At 48.8% G+C, this 19,311-nt stretch overlaps 2 protein-coding genes across 13 annotated transcripts in view; one reads left to right on the top strand and one right to left on the bottom strand.

Moving 5' to 3' along the window:
* LOC135902032 (protein sax-3-like) overlaps positions 1–14,808 on the bottom strand; it is a 178,419-nt gene extending 163,611 nt beyond the window's left edge. For all 3 annotated transcript variants that reach the window (XM_065431913.1, XM_070537066.1, XM_065431914.1), the window contains exon 1: positions 14,397–14,808. In XM_065431913.1, the coding sequence (XP_065287985.1) occupies positions 14,397–14,514 (118 nt within the window). In that variant the 5' untranslated portion in view covers positions 14,515–14,808. The remainder of the gene's footprint in view (positions 1–14,396) is intronic.
* Positions 1–19,311, top strand: part of LOC135902034 (uncharacterized) — a 436,762-nt gene that overhangs the window by 74,125 nt on the left and 343,326 nt on the right. For all 10 annotated transcript variants that reach the window (XR_011513949.1, XR_011513950.1, XR_011513952.1 and 7 more), the window contains exon 2: positions 9,520–9,653. Coding sequence is in view for 2 of the 10 variants with exons in the window: in XM_070537069.1 (XP_070393170.1) it covers positions 9,574–9,653 (80 nt within the window). In the remaining 8 variants the exon portion in view is untranslated. The remainder of the gene's footprint in view (positions 1–9,519; positions 9,654–19,311) is intronic.

Here is a 19,311-nt window from a genome sequence, read left to right as displayed (position 1 = left end):
TAAGAGGGGAAAATCAGACGAGATGGATAGCTAATAAATAAAGCAAACACGCAAAAAAAGAATATAAAGGATGTGCAGGACACATGACAGAACTATAGTCTTTCTAACAGACCACTGGAGCATAAAGATTTCACTAGTGCCTTCACCCACTTGCGGCGTGACGACTTATAGGTAGGCGTTCCAGGACTCTCTGCTCCGAAATCGGCCAGTCGCCGAGACGAGCCAACACAGGTCGCGAGCGACAGCTTGTTACCGCTGTAATGAGGACTACGACAAGGAACGTATTCGATAGTTCACTCGCCCACGCAGTGGTTTCACAGGCAGCCCTGAATATAATGTATACCTGTACAAATTTTTCCTGGGGCACGTGCGCTCCTAACTGCTGTTCGCGCTTTCCCGCTGGGCGTTTTCTTCGGCTCTTACGATCAATGTTTAATACGACCAACCGTTCCGCTCTGAGACGCAGTGTCTACCCAAGGAGCGCCTGAACGCCGGACTAAAGAGAGAGAGAGAGAGAGAGAGAGAAATACAAAGGGAAGGAAGGAAGTAGGGTTAACAACAGGCGATTTTCCAGTTTGTTACCCAGCACTGCGGTGAGGCAAATGGGGGTCGGAAAGAGGACAAAGAGGAAGAGAGACGAATTGGCGGATTTCCTTGCAGGCCCATGCAGGCACTTGGAGGTCAGATGAAACGGTCATCATTTCGCCGCCCATGGCGAGCAGCAAAAGAAGGTGCATGGCGCCACACGTTTTCGACTATTCTGCAGCAGAGCGTTACCATAGGTTGCCTTCGCAGGCTATACGAAACGTTTCTTTTACTTATATATTGATTTTCTTCCGCGTTTTCTTCTGCTTCTTTTCTCCTGTGCTTCTTCCCTCGAAGGCGATCGTGTCTCTTCTTCTGAAAACGAAGTTACACGCAGAATCCTGTTTTGACATCGAACCGTTCGTGTAATCCGATTTGTTTTCGTTGCAGCAGAGATAGCCCGGTACCTTTCCTATAGGAGAACGCTAAATTTTACTGCAGCTTTACTTTAGTTCGGCGGGCCAAAACAGAGGAAGAAAATTTGATGATGGGAGTTGTGGACGACGATAGAAGAGGGACGCGCGGCGACTTTTAAAAGCCAGATATATCGAAAGCAGTTTAACTCGATCGGCGAGCGCACTCGCAGTGCTCTCTACTCAAGCGAGATAGGATTCAGTTATCGCTAAGAACGCATGCCTCCTGCCTTGACAACCGCGCAAGTTGTAAATCTTGAACGCGCAGTACGCAGAAGCTGCACCGTGAACGAGGGCAGCATTTTATTAAGACTGAAGCTGCAGAAATTTCGACGGAAACCCACGACGAAATTGCGGGTCTTGGAAATATCGGATGAGGCACTGGGTAGCTGTAATGAGCGCTGTAAGGTACGGCAAGAGGAAGCCCATATCTATATTTACGAGATTAACAGATGAAAATAAGTTTTGCACAGAGAAATTTTTTCTCTTCGTGAGAGGACGTAAGGAATAGGCGATCTTCCTTTAAAAGTATGATTTAAATGGTAGCTTTATGCACACGACATTAATTTGCGAGCTCGCTTGGTCGGACTGAACGTTTTACGACAGCATGAGTGACAAACTGAACATTTGTCCAATTTGGTGGAGCAGACAGGTAATTTGCTCATTAGAAGCCCTATAGAATTGCGCTGTTCAGTCTTATTCATGCGGAGTTTTGGAAAAGGCGGATATTACCGGTATGAAAAATCGCAATGCCCGTGTGCCTGAATCAAGATTTGTAAATTCACTTTTTCAATATTCACTCCAGGACACATGCTCCAAATGTGAAGTTGAAACATTGCAGTAATGAAATTATGTCTGTTTAGGAGAAATTTGAAGAATATAGCACTACTCTCGAAACATATACCAGTCATCGAGAGGTTGTACTATGCACATATGGCATTCCAGTTAACAGTCGTCTACAACCCCTTCTTCTAACAGTTCTAGACGATCCTAACTGGAACGAAAATGTAGCCCACTGCGGTGACGATAAACCAACGCGAAAAGTTGCCAAACGCCAGGCGGCGCTGTCAGCGCTTACGACATAGCTAGGACCGTTCATTTGCGGAGCGCCTGAACCTGTGTGTATTACACACACGCTCAAACTCATTTAGGTAGAGGGTGTCACAGATCTGAAGGAAGGCTGCATTGGTGCTCCCATTCGCCTTCGTTACTGTCCACACAGGGATAGACCAGCTGCATGCCCACGTGACGAACAACTGGGTAGAGGGCAGGCTGACTCTCTGGAGGCAAGGCCCACTTGCACGCTCGAAAAAGTTGCTTCAAAAACGCGAACGACACGAACGGTTCAGCGGCGGTATAACAATTGTCGCGAACCGCCTTCCTTTCCCTGAGCGCTCTTTGAATGGCCCGAGCGGGCTACCTCTAGCTGCCTGGAATATAATTAACGTAATGAACGCGGCGGCGGCGAGCGTCACTGGACGCCAGGCAGCAGCCATCGGCAGCCGCCGACGATTCAGCGCGCTCACCTTCGGCAGGCGTCACGGCGCCGACTGCTCCAGCTCTCTAACGCCTGTGTAGAATGTTGCCGGCTGCTCCTAACTGAGCAGGTCCACCCGCCGCCAGGGGGAGCACGCGCGCGCACCCGTGCACGTGAGCTAATGCATCAGCGGCTGCGAACACACAACGCATGCGGTGATGGAGGAGGAGGAGCAGGACCCCCGTGCTGGCAGTTTGATGAAATGCGGCTGACTCACTCTCATCTGCGATAGAACGCGCGCGTGCGAGAACTGGTTCGGAGTTTGGGCCGCGGTAACCGGCAGGCCGCTCAAAATGCTGGAACAGTACGAGCTCGAGCATTTGAAGAGTTGAAAGTTCGCACGTCAAGTGCGGCCTTCCGTGACCGCTGTACATCGCGTTGTTGGTACAAGCAGGCTGGCCGCGCTAGCTTGCTGCCGCGGGTGTGTATACCTCAGTCCTGACACACTGAAACGCTCGGGCTGGTCGTGAAACAGGCCTCGGCCGATGTTCGTTACCCAGGCAAGCAGGCAGGCGCTTCGGCAGATAATTATTTGAATGCCGCAATAGAACGAATGGGGAGGTCTTCTGGCGCAGTATATATGCTGAAACAATAATTGCGAGCAAGAAGTCGCCCTCAAGAAGATGGCGACGGGCACCGTTAGAGCCTGCATGCTGTCGCACTAAACGAATTCAAATACTAAGGGCTGCTCTCTCTCTCTCTCTCTGCCTCTTTCTTTATGTATTTATTGATTTATTTCCTCACCCACCGTGTTAGCGTAGTAGCTGGCGTTGCGCTGCTAAGCATGAGGTCGCAGGTTCGACTCCTGGCCACCGCGATCGCGTTTCTATGGGGGCAAAATGCAAAAAAACGCTCATGCGCATAAATTTAAGCGCGCATTAATGAACCCTAATTCGTCAGAATTAATCCGGAGCCCTCCACTTCTGCGTGGCTTCATAGTCAGATTGCGGTGTTTGCACGTAATACCCCGCAATGTATCTTTTTTTATTCTTCCCACTGCCCTCGATTTCCTTTTCTATCATGGAATTTTTTTGTATACCTTGCAGGTTTTCCGGGACTGGTTTTCATACGCCCTAAATGTTTGACCGAAGATGAACACTTTCTACCCTGTTAGGGTGATTGGAATATTGGGCGCTAAGATGGTCCACAAATAAGACAACACACAGTTAACCCTATACCAAGACGAAGTTGATAAACTGAGGCCATTGTCCTTCTCGTATAGCAAGAGGCACACAGACGCATCAAACACATAAACATGCTGATTCTACCAGAACAAAGCAAAAAACACAGGTAAATGTGAAGAAAAGAAGTTGAGCTAACCAGAAGAAGCGGTACATGTGCACTCGCTTTAAATAATAATTCATGTCAGTTGCGTAATAAAAACACTAATATTCGCGCACACACGAGCGTCATTGCTCAAGTTTCCCTGGAATAAGAAGTAAAGAAGTACTCCTGAAACCGAACACATTAAACATGGGAATAGTTCGGTGTCCCTTTAAAGTCAGGAAAGACCCGCAACTTCTCTGGCCTAGTCCGTAAGTAAAAACAAAAGTATTGCTATAGAGATCAAGAAACTTCTGCTACCAGAAAGCCGCCTAGGAAAAGCGAACGTCCCCGTTGAAGGCAGCCCAACAAGCACTGGCGCAGATTCATTTTCCGGTCACGAAATGAAGCGCCGTTTCATTTCCGTGAGGCGTCCTATTCCACCGCCCAGTAATTTCGGTCTCACACCCCCCCCCCCCCCCCCAGGGACTCCCCGCCTCAATCATGTTTAATCCTTCCATTATTCCAAGACACGGCAGTTGCGCCCGGTAAGACAAAGTTCTTCCGGAAGTTTAGGAGAAGGAGCAAGGAAAGGAAGAATACAAAATAATAGAGAGAAGAAAGTGAATCTATGACAAAGATGTCAAGTTGCTAACGTCTTCCCATGAAAGCAGCGAAAAAGGAAGCAAGGACGGCAACTGCGTAATGGCCGCACTGAATCATGCATAGGTTCATTTTCCGCCAGGGTGGTCGGCGGCGGAAGCGGCGTCGAGACAGAAAACTATATAAGCGGCCACTGTACAGCGAAAGAAGAACAGATACGAGCAAATATTCGGCGACCATTACCGAATAAGAGACACACGCACATTGCTTTCCTGTGGGAACCCGCAAAGGGCGCGCTGCGCCGTGTGGAGAATTAAAAGCGAGCGCCGCGAGATAAAGAATTGAGCGTCGCCAGAGATGGTAGAAGGGCCATCGCTCTGCGCTGGTTTCCCATGTGTGCCTAAACGTCGCTTGAATGCTGCAGGGTAACAAAAAGTCGCAGTTTCGCTCGGAAGGCGAAGCATCGATTGTGATAGGAAATTAGCAGATAGCTATACGAAGTAAGCATATCAGTTTTATCGGCCGTATAAACGTCGAAACATTCGCTTACTTACTGAATTAACAAGCATGGAGTCAGCGCGCACAGGCAAACATGAACACATCACACTTGAAATAAAGAAACACAAGAAATAAAGAAACACAATTGGAGCCAGAGCACAGCGCGCACAAAGGCATGGGCCGTCTGCAGATGCCTCCAAGATATAGGGCGCGTGACTGCGCGCGGCCGTGCAAAGTACGCACTTGTTGGCGGAGTCGAAGCTGCCCTTCCCCCCTTCCCTCCCGTTCCGCCTCCCCACTTTCCTCCATATATGACGCGAGAGATTGAGCCGCCATCGCCAGTTCTCCTGGCGCCCGGTCGCGAAATGCGCAGTTGCCATGGGAGCACAATGCTGCAACCCTTCCTTCCTCCCATACTCCCACAGCCTTTCGCGCGACGGAAGAGTTGGCTCTCCGCTTTCTTCCTTGGCGCGCGCCAGGTTCAGCCGTGATCGTCGCTTCCCTCGCGTGCTTTCACTCGTACAAACAGCACACGACGCGAGCCGATGGTGTTAGCGTCCTTGCACTTCACATGGAACATCACGGCGCCGACGACGGGAAAAAATGCGCCTGGAGTGTCAATATAATTGCTATCACAATAAAACGTAGCTGCCGGGGCATTACAGGATACACACGTGGCAAAAATCTGACGCGACGCGGTCTCAAAGTAACGCAAGTGTAGTGTACGATCCATCTCGTTTTATTGTCGGCAGGAAGAACAGTAGGCGCGGAGTGTATCGATATATACTCTTCTATTAGTATTTTACGTGTACTGCCACAAGAAATCGCACGGTTATACTTAACGTCGTTCTAACACAAACACACGAGGAGGCTGCATGTGTGCTTGGGCGAGTTGGTATTTCATGATTTCGCGATACCGCGTGCTATTATCGCTGCACCGCTTCGTGCTTCCAATTTATTTTTCCACGGCGGCCGCATTTCAATGGGGGCGAACTGCGAAAACAGTTAGATTTTAGGTGCACGCTAAAGAACCCCAGGTGCTCCTAATTTGCGTAGTCCCCCACTACAGCGTGTCTCATAATCAGAAAGTGGTTTTGGCACGTAAAACCACAAAATTTAATTTTTTAAATTCATTTGTTCGCGCCCAGTCGTCTGCGTGCTTGCGTTATTTTTAAAGCTATTATTGTTATCTTAATGTTGGTGATAGTCGGAATGAAACGCGTTATGCTAAGTGTCGCTTTAAGCATGTTTTTCTGGCAATGCGTATCCCTCTATAAGCTTTCCCTTATGTACATTTGGACTTCATGTTCAAGACAGCTTTGGTATACTGCGGTTCTCTCCTTATTTTCCGGCTAGCGAAATTATTGTGCGAGAAAAAACGCAGAAGATTGTCTTTCTCGCAAGCCCACAGCACATGAAAGCGTCAAAAACGAATTATTGGATTTGTTTGTGCACAAATGCATCGGTTTGCGTGGCGCCACCTCTACTGAATTATTTGACTGCTTTTACGTGCGGTTCGCCTCGGGAAATGCGGTAAAAGCAAAAAAACAAAAAAAAAAACACAAACAAACACGCTGTAATGCGCGCGGGGCATAATGCGCGTACATGTAATAAAAGAAAAAGCCCCGAGCACGCCGAAGCTGGCCTCATCGCGTGCGGGCCCATAAATGGCGACAGTCACTTTCGTGTTCATGTTCGGAAACGGAACATATTTGCTGCAGGCGAACGCACGTTCACGCTTCTTAAGGCTGGTCGTAAATTAGAACGGCCTCGCTTATACGGGATACAAACTGTCGCCGAGAATCAGGCGACGGTGTGTGTAATTCGGAATACACTGCAAGAAAGCACCGTGCCGCATCTATTTTTGGTGCAGATTGAGCATGCAAAGGCAATTCCATCTCGCGTGGTTGATCTGCTGGTAGGTGGTGGTGACGGTGTTGCTACAGGTGGGGCTAAGCCTGGCAGACCTGGCTGGCAATTGCTTTGCCTGAGCGTCTCTTTCCGCGTTAAATTTGCCACCGTGTGTCGATCGGTCGTGTCTCTTCTTGCATAAATGTGAGAAGAATGCGTTACGCTACCTAGCGCATTGTCCGCGGTCCTTCCGGGAAGACTGTTACGTATGTAACTTCTTGCTGAGCAAACATAAGAACAGCGTTGTTCCTTGCAAGTGCCGAAACGTCACTTCAATGTTGCAGTTGAATGAAACGCAGCCAGCGAGGCCCTACATATCATGCTGACGCGGCATCGAAAACACGACGGACAAAAGCACTATATACGTTGCCAGCAAGAACAGTAAAAAGAATGCTTTTTCTTTAATACCGTGCACTTCTCCCTCTTCCCTGTGTTTCCTTTAAATGTCTGTATATCTCTTTGCTGCAATACACACTCGTGTGAAGGCCGCCTTGAATACCTGCCGATAGATTGCTTAAACGTTTATTGGGTGACGGGCTCATCATTTTCTTTGGTCCCACTGGACTGTAACAAGGGTAATGCGAGCTTTACGCATGCTAGGCCAATCGGTGTTGCCTATATTATATTTCACCTCCCAATGAAGCTGTACCATGAGGTGACGAGTACTCGATGTAAAACGATGGTAAAAACGCACTACTGCATGCATTGTTGTGCAACGCTGCTTATTCCAAAGACCTACCTAACCTCGTCACCTATAAGAAGTCTTCTAAAATCATTTTAGTCAGTTGATGCGTTTTTGTATAGCGGCGTTGCCGGAGGTTAAATATTATTGGAACATCACACCACGGCAGCCTTATCTTCCCTGTCAAAATCCTCTCATTATTATTATTATTATTATTTCTGTGCTATCGGACGGCGAAAAATTCAGCCGAGGTACATTCAGCACCAGCCTTCCCGTAGTAACCCATTTAATACATAACATGCTGTGGTATAGAGATTTAGTTAGGCGCTTTCTGAATCACCAAGCAATCTTTTCGGTAAGCTCCATGCGACATATGGCAATGCAAACTTCTCACCGGACTTCAAAAGTGCATATCATCCGCAAACTTGTGTGCAGTGTGTGATAGTGGTCTCCGTTTCTACTTCAGGCGCAAATGTCAAAAGGCAGGCAACTTCAGTGCTTTGCCTAATTTGTGATGTGATAGCGTCATAGGCAAACTCCGCCCACATTGCAAATATCCAACAAGAAATATGAGGTGAGCCAAAGGCATTGTATCTCGAACACAGTGCAGTCTCCCAGCGTCCCAAAGCACTAGCGAAACACTGGCACGTGACGCACCCGCCAGACGTTCCGCAGAGCGACCTTGGCACGAGGGAAAAGCATGCCGAGTGATCGTGCCCCAATGTCCGGAGCGTTGAGCAGCTGTGCTCGAAGATAGAGGTTCAATCTAACCATCGGTCACGCATTTCTTTAACGCCTTATAGGAGGACTTCACCCACTTTGGAGGTATCTAAACGAAAACTAGAGCTGTGTTGAACGCACGCGAGCGCGTCAAAGTGGGCATGAAATCATAAGTTTGCCTTACCCCCTTCCCCACATAGTCATGAAGCCATCGCTTAAGTAAATTGTCGCCTCTCTTTCACTGTAAGCGCTACAGAAACATCGTTTTGATAAAAGAGAAATTGCAAAGTCACCCGTTACGCACGCGCAGTTCTCATGACGCCACCATCATCACAATATAACTTACATAAGTATGTTCAGTTTTGGCCTAGTTTTTTTATAATGGTGACCAGCGCAACAGTCGGCACTGATACATAGGGTACGTGATAGAAGTATAGGTGAACGATAAATGGGGATATATTGGAAAAAAAAAAAATTCGGAAAGTGCTCATTGCAGCCTTTTCATGATGTCATTACAGCTCTGTATGTAGTGTGGAGTAATAATTACATATAGTCCTTTCTTTTGCTTATTGTGAAAGAAAACAAAGAATCCCTGAGTGGAATTCGATTCCATAGCATGTAGTAGCAGTCGACGCTGACTGTTGCCGTCGCCGCTGAACTGTTGATACCTGTACTGATTAACATCCGTGCTCCTCAACCACTTAAAGAGAGAAAGAAAGAAAGAAAGAGAGAGAGAGACAGAGAGAGAGAAGCTGGGCATGATAATTGCCCTTCGTGTTTTTCATTTGTATATTTCTATACTTCTCAGCTGACGTGTGCACCTACGTCGGTCAATTTGCAGTTACGTCTGTTTATACATTGGTCATCGACTTAACCATATCCGCTCTACACTGCCGTAATGCAGCGTCGCTGATGTTTAAACCGCAAATGAGAAAGAGCTGAATGACGCAGAAATACGTAGTGTTCCCCAGGGCTTAAGTGTTTACGCAGTTACGCAGTTTTCTGCGTAACGAATGCTGAAACTGACTGCGCGTGCGCGACGGAAATGAAGACTCAAGTGCTCGGCGAATTGTTTGGGGCATTCAGGCACAGAAAGTATCCGTGCAAGCCAAGTGCATGCGCTGGCCACGACCTCAGCGCGAATATCGCAACGCGAGGATTGGCTCACACACATATCACGCTGGCCCTACTAAGTACCGCGACGCCATTGTCACAAATGCGCGTGCAGCAACCGCAAGTCCTCAAAGATTGTCATGCTCTGTGACTATAAGCGCATGCTCTTCTTTTTCTTTCTCAAACAAACGCAGGGTCGCCTTCGGGCATCTGCCACAGCGCACGGCGAAAGAGACTCTTCGAACAGCATGGATTCCCGGAGGCACCGAGTTTGGCCCGCGTCGGTGGAGTGGGCACGCGAACAATGCACAGAGAGGAGACGAGACAAGTGGGTCACTTCAGACTACAGCTTTGTTAAGCCTCTAGCGCCGGTCTACCACGGAGCGTTGAACAAACTTGCGAGCTGCTTTGTGAGCCGGATTCCCGATTCAATTACGCCAGCTTTTGCAAACGCCGGCAGCGTTCGAGTGTTCGCAACGTTCGAGCGTTCAGAACGCTCCAACAATCACGAAGATGTTGCTCGATTTTCTCTTAAAAGAGTATACGGCGAGGAAGGATGTCTGCGCGTGAGTGACCCACGCTCTATAAGCGTGCAGCAGGTGTTTCGCGGCAAAAGGGCAACGGGCCCGGCGTGTGGCCAGCGCCGTTTCAAAGAAAGGAGCCCGCGCCGGTTCCATTGTGGCTTCCCTTATCCGTCATTGACGACGTTTTTATTCGAGCTAACGCTTCCTCCACTTGCGCAGCTACAGGAAGCTTCAGGAACAGTCAACAGGATGCTTAGCTACAGTGGACGGTGTCGGTATTTCGTACAAAATAGCCCGAGCCTAGCTTGGGTCCTGCTCATGCACAGTGCCAATAATGCCCCTTCGTGAGTGCCCTATAAGCTACTTGCGCCCGCATTTTCCAAACCTCACTAACACGGTGGCTATAGGAGACCAAGAATGAAGTTCATCGGCCTGCAGCGACGTCGTTTCTGCGCTACTGCACCTTGAAGGGGAGCGCCGTTTCCCTGCGGTAGCCTTTTTTAATGGCTTCATTGAAAGATTAATCTTGACATTAAGTGCGGTCCAGCGATGCCCGGACCTCCGGCGCAGTTCTCGTGCTCGTCTGTTCTCCCTCCCCCTGAATTTTCGAGCTCGTGCGCGTTTCTTTCTTTTCCTTGTTCGCGACCCTGGCACGTAATGACTGACTACGACGCTGATTTTGACAAGTCCATAAGTTAGGTCCCCGCACGGACTTCGTAATACCAGGGTCCTCAGTGCTCTGTCCGTTAAAGGAAAGTTTATTTGAAAGGCGTCGCATTTTTCGAGCTGCACTCGAAAGCGAATTGAAAAATGCTCCTTTCCGCAGAATCATGCGGCCTGTTAGACGGCAACCGTGCAATTGCGATCCGATTTATAAAGCTCGAAAAACAACCAAGACATTCTGCCACACGCTTGTGTTCTGGCGCATTTTTTTATTGCTTGTCAGGCATACTGAGATTTTACGAACTCGAAATGCCGATGCCTCGGCCGGACGGTATTCGAGCTGAGGTAATTTCGAAACAGAAAATGGTTTACTGGTGCACGCTTTTGGCAGTTCCTATTATGTGCCTAGAAAGTTGGTAAGGGCTTCATTATTCAAGACGGTCATTAGCGAGTTTCTTAGCACAAGAAAACTTAAAAAAGAATCAACCTTTATACTTTACATTTTTAGCGAGCCATGATTCCGATGTTTGCGACATCCAACGTGATATTCGAGGTCGCACCTTTGAAAGTCAAAGTTGAAAGTTTATTTAAAATAATTAAGGTATAGAATTATATCAGATGGAGAGTTTTGGGACCCAACAAATTTGTTAAACGGTCCCTACCGATTGTTAACTAAGGAAAAATACTTCTGTGACATCTGATACATTGTGCTGCGTTAACACATAAAACAAAAGTGAATAGCCAAATTATTTTAAGCAAGAAAATACAGTAGTAGCGTCAATTTAACACAACAGTTATAACTTTTTCTAATAATTTTCTTCTTTACATCATGAAAAGCATCTGCAGAAGAATGGAAAAAAAAGTGAGGATGCCAGGATCTTTGCAGGTTCGTTGCAGTGAGGATGCCAGTTCGTTTGCAGGTTCGTTCGTATACGTTGAGTACGCAGTTCGTAAAGACCGACGCCGAACAACCACCGCTGCAAGGGAAGCGACTGCGTACTCTTTCCCTGTTGGCCGTGGACGAACTGTTTCCACGAAGCAGTTGTGTGAACGTGTCTCCAGAGGATTGTAAAGAAGGAATATGTGACAACGGCTACCGTCACACACACGCGGAAGGGATAATGTAAAGCGGAAAGAAGTCATGCAGAACGTGCCCGACTCTGCAGATATACGCACTGGTTCGAAACACAACCGAGAACTTGAGATACGGAGAAAAAGCGTATCCCGAACGGCAAATCGAAGGGATCACCGCATGACATGCGCCTGCGAGACTCCGTGCGGGATACTCGACTATAGATCTGGATACGGAGCTCATTCGACCGTGGAAGCAACAGGGATACAAGGTGAATAGTCCCAGGATCCACGCAAATATCGTAGGCTTGCTTGCCTGCGTCTCCCGAAAGGCACAACGGTACAACCATTGGGACTAGAATGGGCATTGTGATCGGTGAGCTGCTTTGTCCGCCGTGGAGGCGAGGTTTTGATGCCTGGCTCGACTGAGGGAAAGTGAACCCCGCGAGTTGGCGCTCGGGTTTGGGGAGGGGGGAGGCAGGGGGTTAGGAAAGGGGAGGGAGGTGGCAGTCGGGTGTTGCGCTGGCCCCACTTCGCTCCCGGTGGACTCGATCCTCCCTCTGACAGCTGCGCGCATTCGGACCTTGCTGTGCCAGCGATGCGGGCGCCCGCTATTGTGCCGCGGCGGAAACGTTTAGAGCGAGAGAGAGCCCGTAGGTGAAACCCGCATCCCGGGCGCGGCAGGAGATTTTCCGGCGCTGGGTCGAGCACAAAAGAAAAGCGCCTCATCCGCGATCATCGCTGTCACCGGCATTCAGGAGAGCTAAGCAAAACTTTTGTCTCCTCGTGAAGCTGCGATTGGGGCCAGTCGGTTAACTTACACACTGTCTCTGATAAACGCGTGGTTTTCACGCAACAACACAGGAACGACATCAGGAAGGAGATGGGACAAACATTTACCACGCAAAGAGCGAACTCTACAAACATTTGTTAGTTCGCGCTCTGTGCAGTGTGTGTGCCGTTCCGAAGTCGTTACTGGGCTGGATTTGCGCAGTGCAAAGATTATCAGAAGCAATGTGTTACCTCTCGATCCCTACGTTCGAGACGCTTCCCTGTTTTCGGTACCCCAACACCGCTACAGTTGTTCATGGGGCGCGTCCGTCGAGTGCGCTCCCGAGGAATGGTTCGCGTGAATAATGTGAGCGAAAAAAAAAATGACGAATCGCGAGAAATAAGTGTTCTTGCCGTTCTCATTTTTGTAAATATATGGCTCCGCAGTATTCATTTTCCCGTGGTGTCAGAGAAAACACGACCGCCAATTCTTTGCCGGTGCACCCTGACGTTGCGATTGGCCAGTCGCGGCTGTACAGAAAGTTGTTCTAAGTTGGTGACCTCTTCTGACAGGAAAGCTTGAACGACGGCTGTTGATTCTTTGTCCTCCTCATTGGTACGAATATCACAGATTGGCGCCAGAAATTGGTTGAACCAACTTTGATTAACGTTCTAGATCATGGAGGCAAATGTTGAACTGATACGGTCAAAAAAAAGAAAGAAAAGTTGGAGCCCCGAGGTGCTACAAGACGAGTTCCCTGATTTCTTTTTTTCAATCCGACAAAACATTTTGCGGCATACGCATGTGCTGTGCTGCAAGGTAATCGCGTTGCTTTTGACTGCAAGTGAAATTTCTTGCTTTCTCTTCTCAGACATCTGCGCACAAAAATGCAAGCCAGAGGGTGGGATGTGCTGCACTATGCTTCGTTCATGGTTCACGTCAAACGTCCAAGACCAGTTTATGGGAGCATCTATTCTTAGATGCTTGTAGGAGCCAATCACGACCAATTTGGACACGCAGCATCCTGGGTGCTACGCGCGAATTTGCGGCTGGACGTCTTAAGTGGACAGAACGCGTCCTCGAGGAGGCTTGTTTTCCGACGACTTTCTCGTTCAGTAAGGCACGCAAAAGGCCAAGCACCAATGATCATTGGTGCTAGCACATTCTGTTCTCTCGATACATCTGAGGCGCTCTCGCCGCCGCGATACTTACGCGGGGAACCAGGCCTGAAACTACCATTCTGCCCGTTCCACTACTCTTTGCTCTATGGGGACCTTCGTCCCACAAGGGATGTAGAGCTCAGCGCTTTAGGCTAACTATTATGATAACAGAACTAAACATGAAGAGTTACATAAAACTTACACGTAGAAAATTGCAGGTAATAAAAAAAAACAAGAATTCCACGGCCATGTTACAGAGAGAGGAAAATGAAAGCGCATTTCGGACCCCTGCGTGTTTCGAGTTTCACTATTTGCTCACAACATAACATCAGATGCTCTATTAGTTTAAATGGTTATATTAGCGGTGGTCACTAACCGGGAGACGGTCAATATCTATTTGAATATTACGCTGCATTTTGTATACATTAAAACTGCGAATTTTAGTTCGACGTACCTGCAATAGGAGTCAGCTAAGAATGAGCGATAGCGTAATATATAAATATTGGGTTGCGCTCACACAATTGCAAGGAACCGTTTTATTCCAGCTGAGCTAGCACTACTCTCCCGAGGATCAAGCTGTGCTGCTGGTGATGATATATACAGATCAAAAAGATGTACAATGGATGATGATATGTGGAGATGACGGAGTTGAAAGTCAGGCATGCGTATCGCTCACAATATAAACGATCCCACATGTCTCCTCACGGCATTATTTTACTCAGCAGTGCATGCATTTTGTAACTGCAACACGCAGCCACGTGCCCGCACCGCATGTGCAAAGGCAAGACAAGCTCACGCAAACACGCACACGCAAACACACCTTACGTAAACATGCACGCACGCAAGGCGCGACAAAATAAACACTACTCATTGCAACTCACGTGCATCGGAGGCGTATGCGGCGCAGGCCAGGAGTGTGAGAAGAAGGCCGACAATAATCCGAAAATCCTTTATCCAAGGGAGAAGCCGTCTCGGGCCGTGATCACAGTGGCGTGCCATGACACGGCGATCATGCCACGGTTCCGACGAGCAACACCGGCGATTAATTATTCACAGCGCATCGTAATCCAGCGGTGTTGGCCAAGTTATACTGATCGCGCTCCCTTCTTGGTTCCTCCGGCCGGAGCAGGAGCGTCGTCGCTCGAGACCAGACACCAGCGCGACAGCCACCACGCACCACCACGCGCACCACTCACTGCTTCGATGCCACGCACGCGCAGAGAACGAGGAGCGCCGTGTACGCGCATGCATGCCGCGCCAGCGCCCGACGCACGGAGTCGACCGCCTCGGCGATGAGAACCGACCGCGCGGTCTGCGCCGGAGAACGGAGCGGGCGCAGGAGCTCTTGCTCACTGCCGTCGTAGCGACGCCAGCGCCGCTGTGAGTAGCGCGGCCGCTGCCGGCGTTTCAACGGAGCAGTGAGGAGGGAAGCCCTGGAGCGGACGTCCACGCTGTTCTCGCAGGAAGACTAAGCGTTCTCTGCATCGTTGGCGGTTTAATCTTCCAAGCGCTTGAACGGGTGCATTGACAGGTCACTGTCTGGATGGACTGAAACACGTTATTTGGATTGACACGAGTCTGCGAAATGATCCTTACATACTAACGCGCTTCCATGTTATCCATATGGTCGCAACATGCCACTCGTCAGATTATAAACGACATGAAGTGTTTGCACCCCGAATCATATGGTATAGACAGTAGAGCGTAGCTCTGCAATGGCTGTCCTTTCACTAACGAGTAGCAGGTAACGCACGTGTAGGCTGCACTGCTGGTTCAGCACACAACACTACAGGGTAACTCCATGTACCTTTCTCTAGGAATGGCGCCTTAGCTCTTGTGTTTTGTTAGGTCGTTTCGCACGCAGCGGCCCGTCTAAACGGACTCGGAGCAACAGTACAGGCCCATTCGTCCTTATGGCCCAGCGCATGAGTTTTGCAAACCATGTGACCTTCTACAGGCGTGATCATGCATGTTTACTGCGCATTCGGCTAAATTAAAACCTTCAGAAGCAGGCTTTATAGGTAGGGAGAGGTCCGCATTAGGGGAGAGAGAGAGCGAAAAGGATAAATGGAAGGCAGGGAGGCTAACCAGGACCGAGTTGGGTTTGCTACCCTGCACTGGAGGAAGCAATAAAGTGGAGGAAAAGACTAAGATAACAAGAGAAAGTCCACTGTTGATATTACCGAAGTAATGAGAGTTCTCTACTTTTATATCTCAACCGGTCACTCAGTCTAGTAGCCTTCAGAAATTGCTGCAGCGCTTTTGTTGCCTTTTGTAGCTGCGATATACGGGGTCATGTACTCAAGATATATTGTTCAGTGCGGAACATGTTCCATCTAGCTGATTTAAAGATATGTATAGGTCATGTCTGTCATTTTCAAAGGAGGGGCAGTAGCAAAGGAGGTGCTCCATAGTCGCAGGCATTGCGCTCCGAGCTATGGGACATTCAATCAAAAATTTATATGCATTGGTGAATGTAACGACTAGGCGTAAGCGACCCAGCACTGCTTGTTCACTTCGGGGAAGGCCAGGTAAGAACCGCAGTTGCATAACTGGGCCGAGAAAATGCAACAAGCGGTGAGTGAATTCAGCTGTGTGCCACTTTTGCAGTGTGGACGCCAGCTTTCTTAAGTGCTGGGCTGTGTCAGTCCTCGACAAAGGCATAAAAACCAGGTTAGTCCCTTCCTGTGCGTTCCCAGCAGCTTCGTCAGCGAGGTGGTTACCAGAGATACCGCAATGACCCTACAGCCACCGAGACACGACGTCATGTCCTTTCGCGATCACATGGTGGTACGTTTCTCGTATCTCCGGAATGAGTCATTCACAAGACCTGTGACGAAGAACTCCCAAAAGACATCGCAGGGCCGTTATTTAGTCGCGGAATACTGCCCACCAATTAGCCGGTTGTTCATCAATACAATTAACGGTGCCTCGGAGGGCAACAAGCTCAGAACTGGTCGGTGTTGTCAAGTGAGAAATCTCGTAGCTGATGCTGATGGATCTTGATGGGATAACCGTTGTACCGGTGGAGCTGGTCTGAGTGGAACAACCGTCCGCGCATGTGTGGAGTCAGTGAAAGTAGGAAGTATGCGAACAATCTAGAGTTGCTTGTCTCAAGGCCAAGGTAGGCAGGTCATGTTTCTTTTTTAAAGCGAAGCTTTCTTTGCATCTTCCTTCGCCCTTTCCACTGCTGCTGCTGCTGCTGTGGCTGCTGCTGTCAGGCACACTACGTCGAGGGGAGCGGCCACAGCATGTGCGTACATGACAGGAGCAAGTCAGAGAGGAAAGGCGACACAAGAACCTCGTTTTCACCCCACCGCGTAGAATGTGCGCAATGCCCTCTGGAGCTCCCTGGCCGTCGCCGCATTAGCCGCTTGACAGCTGTAATTATCCGTGATTCCCACCAGAAACATTACAGAAACAGCAGCGCTTCCCCTTCTACAAAGGTGCGAGTCCAGAGTGGACGTAGATAGAACTGTAGGGAGGAGGGAGGAGAAGAGGCAGTTTCCACGCAAGAGAGGGGTGAGGGAAAGGTGACGTGGGAAGGCAAGCAAACCCTACTACCACTGCGGTTACAGGGAAACTGGATAAGCGGTCGACCGTCAACTCAACACTTCTGTGCCCGCCGCGTTAGCTTTGCGGCTGTGCCATTGCTAGAGGCCGTGGATTCGGTCCCAACCACGGCAGCCGTATTTCGACGGGGGCGAAAAAGAAAACGCATGGGCATTTAGATTTTGGGACACGTTAAAGAACATCACGGTGTTAAAATTGATCAAGTCTGCCAATACTGCGTGCCTCATAATCAGATTGTGGGTTTGGCCCGTACAGCCCCATAATCCAATTGAAGTTTAATACTTCTACCATAAATACGATTTGCCATGGGAGGCAACGACTAGGCTCAACCCTCTGATGTTATGAAATATGGCGCCCAACAATGCCTCAAGCAGACACCTCTTCCTGTGTGTTCTGTGTACTGCGCAGGCAAACAGCAGTGGTGACCGCATTTAACGTTAACTCACCACTGTCGTGTTAGGCTAAACATTGAAGAAATTAAGCTTTAGCTGTCGACATCACCGCTAATTATCGTCAATCAAAGCAAACAGCATGGAATGCATCGATTCCCACAGTGCGTGGGATCTGCATAATTTTATTCCTAGGATGAAAAGGTGCACTTCAGGTTGCTGCAAATACCGCAAAGTTGACGGGGAACGTGCTGAGGGTGTAAAGCACGACGGTAGGGAGACACGATGAGTGTTGGCTACGTTAGGGAATGAGGCCTGTGGTCCTTGTTCTCGCAGGCAAGCAAGATGGTTGGATTCCACCCGTTAATTGTGGCGAATGTGCGCCCTCAGCGTGTCGGTTGTAATATAAGTCGTGAGTGGGTGGTCTCGAGACGTTATAACGCTTCCGGCTGTCTATAGAGACGCTCCACGGAAGGCCGAGGCAAATGCGTAGTGCCTGGGCTTGCACGCTCTGAAGTGCTCGGCAGATTGAACTTGCAAGTTTTTGAAAGCATGGAAAAGTTATAGCGCAGGAATCCGATAAAATATGCTCAGTACGCCTGTTGAATGGAATCGACTGATGATCCCGATGTTTCCCCGGCAATGAATTTGAAGACTTGGGCATTAGACGTGAAGTACTTCTTGAGTGGGTAACATGGGGGCTCCAGAAGAGGTGCCGGACGACAATTACACCTAAAAACCGATGATTTCTCTTGTAGGAAATAGGCTGGTCATTGATTCATACTGGATAACCAGTCATTGCTTTTCGCGTATGAGTGACTGACGCACAATTTTCTGTCGAGATCCTTAGTTCTTGTGTGCGAAAGTAGCTAAATATCTGTGTTGCTGCCTTGTGAGCCTTGCACGAACCTACAGACGAGTCACTGCTGATGCCCCGACGTAGATGTAATAGGCGTAGATCGAGACACTAACTGTTTGTGGTGGAAATCGGGCCAGCCCAAGAAGCGCAAAGTTGAAAAAAAAAGGTAAGGCTTAAAACACCACCTTGGGGAAGGCCATGGAACATGTAATGGTTGAAAGGGTGTCATTGCTGGGGACATGACCGAAGACCCCGTAGGGTTTTCCATACACGGGACAGTGCCTTGGGAGGGTCCAGTGACTCATAAAAGCATTGCCATCTTTGAAGCTCTAGCTTATACAATCGGTGCTGTATTTTCTTTTGCATGTGCCTGGGTACTCTGAGGTCGAGTATGGACGAATCTTGTCTAATTGAGTATTGGACTCCGTATGCTTTGATGAATGTGTGAAGCAATGCGTGCAGTCGTGCATTGCATTTGCAAATATATCTTCTAACCTGCGTGCGATGTTTCTTGCATGTACCTTCTACAAGATCTTGCAGGACTGACCAGTGAATATGTCGAGAGGCCACCGGTAAGGAGGTCTCTCGTCCATCGATTCTCACATAGGTTGGAATATGATTACTTCCATGGGTTGTTTCACTATCATTGAACCACTGCACGTCTGAAGTCCGGCCACGTGACACCATTGTCAAATCTAGGCAGCTGCTACACTTTGTTCCACGCAGAAAGAAGCGGCTTCCATCATTTAGAACCCACATGTTGTGGTCTGTTGCAAATGATATGCGTGAACTACGTCTTGAATTTGTCCTCGAATTTCCTCATATTTGGCAGTGAGCGTTCACGTCTAATAGAACATACAACAAGGTTTATTACAGGAGGATATGTCGCTATTTTGTCCTCTAATGTGTTTAGGACTGCAAAGTAAGGTGTGATTCTTTTCACTGCGATAGAAATTGTAACAACGAATTCGTCTC

The sequence above is a fragment of the Dermacentor albipictus genome, chromosome 4 (genome assembly GCF_038994185.2).
Source record: "Dermacentor albipictus isolate Rhodes 1998 colony chromosome 4, USDA_Dalb.pri_finalv2, whole genome shotgun sequence".
NCBI lineage: Eukaryota > Metazoa > Arthropoda > Arachnida > Ixodida > Ixodidae > Dermacentor > Dermacentor albipictus.
The sequence above is the reverse complement of the archived record's forward strand: the minus strand, read 5'-3'. Positions and strand labels throughout refer to the sequence as shown.